The 4,211-nt window shown below is 33.3% G+C and overlaps 2 protein-coding genes across 2 annotated transcripts; both read left to right on the top strand.

Annotated features, from left to right (window-relative positions):
* The first annotated feature begins 1,033 nt into the window (after positions 1-1,033).
* On the top strand, positions 1,034-2,019 carry LOC113234982. The gene is made up of 3 exons (XM_026470498.1): positions 1,034-1,172; positions 1,335-1,555; positions 1,771-2,019. The coding sequence occupies exons 2-3, from the start codon at positions 1,354-1,356 to the stop codon at positions 1,995-1,997; spliced, it is 429 nt and encodes a 142-aa protein (XP_026326283.1). The 5' UTR covers positions 1,034-1,172; positions 1,335-1,353; the 3' UTR covers positions 1,998-2,019.
* LOC113234983 lies at positions 1,969-3,467 on the top strand. Its single transcript, XM_026470499.1, has one exon. The coding sequence runs from the start codon at positions 1,999-2,001 to the stop codon at positions 2,173-2,175; it is 177 nt and encodes a 58-aa protein (XP_026326284.1). The 5' UTR covers positions 1,969-1,998; the 3' UTR covers positions 2,176-3,467.
* Positions 3,468-4,211: the final 744 nt, after the last annotated feature.

Here is a 4,211-nt window from a genome sequence, read left to right as displayed (position 1 = left end):
TACCGTGCACGGGTTCCTAAAGAAGTTTTTTTTTTTTTTTTTTTTTTATTGCAACTCGACAAAATGACTGCACCGCGCCTGATGGAAAGTGCGAATACAGTCCAGAGATGAGAGTAACGGATGGAAAACACAAATATCTTCACTCCGTCACTATCATTTTGCCGGTCTGGCCAAATGCACTGGATGTACACCAACTGATCCCTGAACGCGATTCGCAAAAGCGTTTCACTGTGGAGGGTTTTCCGCCGTGTGTACTGTGGTCGCTATCCAGTCGGCACAGAGCCTACCACAACGCTAAGCAGATGGACACTTGTGACGCCCTCGGTCGCCTCTTACGACCCCCACGGGCATGTATGGGGAGGCGACAATGTATTCTTAAGCCGTCGCCCCACGGCTTTAAACAAAAGTACCAGGACTTCATAATAAGAAAAGTGGTTACAGACCGATATTACAGAAAATAAACAAAAACAGCACGTTAGAACTATATTTCCATAGAATTTTAAATAATGGTTGCAGTGGTTGTATTTCATTATTTTAATTTACTAGCAGAAAATGAGTTTTTTTTTAAATACTGTTTTATTTTACTTTCAATGTAGTTTTTTCGCAAATGTATTAAAAAACGTCGTTTGATACACGTGCGGATTTGTCATTTTCACTTGTCTCGCGTGTTGACCCTCGCCTCTGGCTCGGGCCAAGAAGCCTCGAGCCTCGTGAATAATGACTAACTTTCCGCACTTATATCAAAAATAACTATTGTGAAATCTAGTTTAAAGTGGAATAGGCTAGTGCTATACAGCCTTAATCGAAGATTAAAACGCGAAATTATACGAATCTCGAATTAAAATACCCGTATCGGCCCATTCTAAGGAATCCCGAGTCAATCCAAGCACGCCGCCTCAAATTGCCTATCCTCTTTGTGGTGGCCATATTTACAGAAATATAATTAAACGTTTATGTTTTCGGCTGAAGGACTTTGTTTCCATGGCCAGCAATAAATTAAAAAAAAAACAAAAACGTTGGGTTGGCGTCGTCTGGTGCTTGTATTGTATTAGTAGTAGTTTGTGGTCTGGTGGCAATCGGGTGCAAAGAAAACGACTTTCCAAAATTGCTTCTGTGGAAGAAATCAATTATTTCAAAGACAAATTGACTTAAATTGTAACGTAATAGTAAAGGTAAGTCATAATAGGTTAATTTTAATAATAATTCTGTCACCTATAACGCCTTGCCAACGCCCTATTTTTAATCCCATGCTTTGAAAATTAAGGAGCGGCCGTACACTGTTTTTAATTCACTATTATTCGAAATTTCTTGACGCATATTTTTTTCTTTGGCAGGTCGATATTTAGTAAGACGATGTCGGCTACTGAATTACACACTTACTTTACAGGGAATAATACGTACAAGCTAATAAATCCCATAAGTCAGCGTATTGGAGATTTTACGCCGTTTTACATAGCCATAGCGATTTGCACTGTGATTTTGGGACTGATTCTGATCCTGAATATTGTGTGCTGTTGCTCTCGTTATTCTGACTATTGGCTCGATCGTCACACAGGTTAATATAGTATAATTTTACTAGATGCTCTAATTTAACTCCAATGGGACTAAAAATAAACTTAAATATTTGACCACATTTCCACACCAGTCCAGAAAATCAAATGGGCCTTGTCTTTAACGCTTGTAATTAAAATAAATCTCATATACTATTTCCTATACTAGTCTATAACATAAAGAAAAAAGTTTATTTATTACTAAAATGTCCTTTTGTAGGTAATCGTTGGATAGTGTCAATCTGGTCTGCGACTCCTCACAAGCAACCTCCTCTTGACTTTACGGAGTTAGAAGCTAACTATCAGCCAGTTCATTACGTACATCCATACCCTGACGAGTATCACGAAGTGCATAAACGTGAAGAAGTGCCTGCTTCATTCTCTCGGCAACCGCTAACAACATCACAAGAGTACTTAGAACTGCACAAGCGAGAAAGCGATATCTAAAATGGCATTCCTTATGATTTATCCAGCTGTAGCTGTTTTGTGTATGTTTGTACTTGTTGTAATAATACTTATGTTAAGATTTGGAGCCAGATGGTGCAAATTGCGTCATACGGCTTTTGCTGATCAGGAGTACTGGAATGAGGATGATGCTTATGAACAGAAAGTATCATATGCATAATCAACTTAAAAAAAACTTATTTTACGATTCCGTCCATATGGTCTAATTGTATGTTTACCCAGTAATCAAAATAGTATTTGTAACAGTCGCCTTGTACCAATTATTTTTCTCTTCAGTTGAGGATATTTTGTTTACTGGTAAAACTAGGAACTTTAGAATTAGGTCTTTGACTGTATTTTGACTTTACTACTTGGTAATTTTAGGATAAGAAGATTAATGTAGCCAATAAGCAAATGATTAGTTCTAAAGTTAATTTCAATTTGCTTGAAAATGTTTTTGAATCTCCTAATTTAATCTTTTTATTTTATAAGTATTTTTTAATTATCATCAGTGTATTTGTTTTATATCACAAGCTATTTCTATAATATTGACCATTATTTTAATAGCAGCTTGGAAGTTTGTACATAAATTTTTGCACAAGAAAATTTTTACAATGTAACCATTTATTTAAGACAATTTTTACAATAATGCTAATAAATTGTATATGAAAACTTTTACAATAACGCTAATCAATTACATGTATGTATATGAAGTTTTTTACAATAGCGAATATTGCTAATGTGATGAACTGAAATCTGTGCACACCAATTTTATGTATAAAATTGTAGACTCCATTTAATTTACTGGAAAACAGCATACCTATACAACATTTTATTTTGTAGGGGACTTAGATCCCATTCTGTCCAACGACCTACAGACCTTCACAATTTCAAGATATTTAGTGTTGTATATGACAAGGTAAATTACTTTGTTTCCATTGGACTGTAGACTGTAGTATTGAATAAAATAGGCAAACAAAGAAAAGTTTTATTGGTATTCTCACCATACTATACAATATTAAAGAACAAATTGTTATTTATTGAAGTAGTTTCTCCAGCTTATAATATTAATATTGACAATTTCAGGGGCCAAAAGTAGCTTGAAAGCCTTTACAAAAACCAACACATAATTTTGTCTTTTTAAAATTCTTATATTGGCAAACGCCTTACATTATTTTTTACAATACAATTCTTATTGGAAATGTATTATATGATATAGATGTTTGTAAAATTCGGCGAAAGTTGTTTGTGCCTATATGAAATATTTGTAGTTATTTTAAGTTACAGATCCTATTATAAAAAGAGTGTCTAAATTAATGAGACACCATGTTCATATTAATTTAGTGCATTAACTCAAAATGTGAAAACCCAGAAAGTTACAAATACAGTGAATGCATTTACTGTCTATTGTAATTTTTTAGACTTATTTACTGTAGTCATACTACTGTAGTAGTAGTTATGGTGTTAATTTCTTTCCAATAAAGTATTTCTTCATAAACATAATGTAACTTGGTTTTGTTTCTTACCTACACTTAAACCTCCAGTTTAGCGTTGGGTAATTTACTGGAAAATTTGAAATAGTGGAAAAATATAATTCGATGACACAATATATTAAGTTCTACATTTAGATTAATCTTTTAATGTTCTATTTAGCATGAACTATCAAACAAAATTGTATAAACATTGCTAAATGTAATTTTCTTATTGCATATTGTGTGCATTGTGGTCAGAACCCTCTGAAGAATGTTTATAAAAATTAAATATTAGTCATTTAGTAGAAGTGTAAAAAAATTGTAGAAACTAATATAAAATATGTCCATTTGTAAAAAGAAGAAAGTTGAACAACTCAATGTGTTGAGCACACATTCAGTTCTCACAGAGGGCCAGTTAAAAAAAAAGAAAAGAAGAAAAAGTGTTATGTTTGCATCTAAGAAGGTAATGTTCATGTACTAGTTTTTAGTAGTAGTTTACTAAATTGTACAAGTGCTTAACAAACTGAAGAAAAAAAGGTGAGACTCAGAATGGCGGGTGTACCTTCATGGATCCTGACAAATTTGGTACCAAAAAAACGTATGTACTATTTAGTACCTCTGTTTAAAAAATTTGTATTTTCATCAGAACGAAGTTATAGTAATAACAAAGGTACACTCGTCGTATTCACTGTCAATATGGCGGTTGTACCTGGGATTACCACTATTTATTTAATAACTATAAAAA

The sequence above is a fragment of the Hyposmocoma kahamanoa genome, unplaced genomic scaffold (assembly GCF_003589595.1).
Source record: "Hyposmocoma kahamanoa isolate Upper Pololo Valley unplaced genomic scaffold, ASM358959v1 86273, whole genome shotgun sequence".
Taxonomy (NCBI): domain Eukaryota; kingdom Metazoa; phylum Arthropoda; class Insecta; order Lepidoptera; family Cosmopterigidae; genus Hyposmocoma; species Hyposmocoma kahamanoa.
The sequence above is the reverse complement of the archived record's forward strand: the minus strand, read 5'-3'. Positions and strand labels throughout refer to the sequence as shown.

Coding starts and splice junctions, on each gene's coding strand:
- LOC113234982 (XM_026470498.1), top strand. CDS start 1,354: ATGTCGGCTACTGAATTACACACTTACTTTACAGGGAATAATACGTAC. Junction 1,556..1,770: donor TTGGCTCGATCGTCACACAG/GTTAATATAGTA, acceptor GTCCTTTTGTAG/GTAATCGTTGGATAGTGTCA.
- LOC113234983 (XM_026470499.1), top strand. CDS start 1,999: ATGGCATTCCTTATGATTTATCCAGCTGTAGCTGTTTTGTGTATGTTT.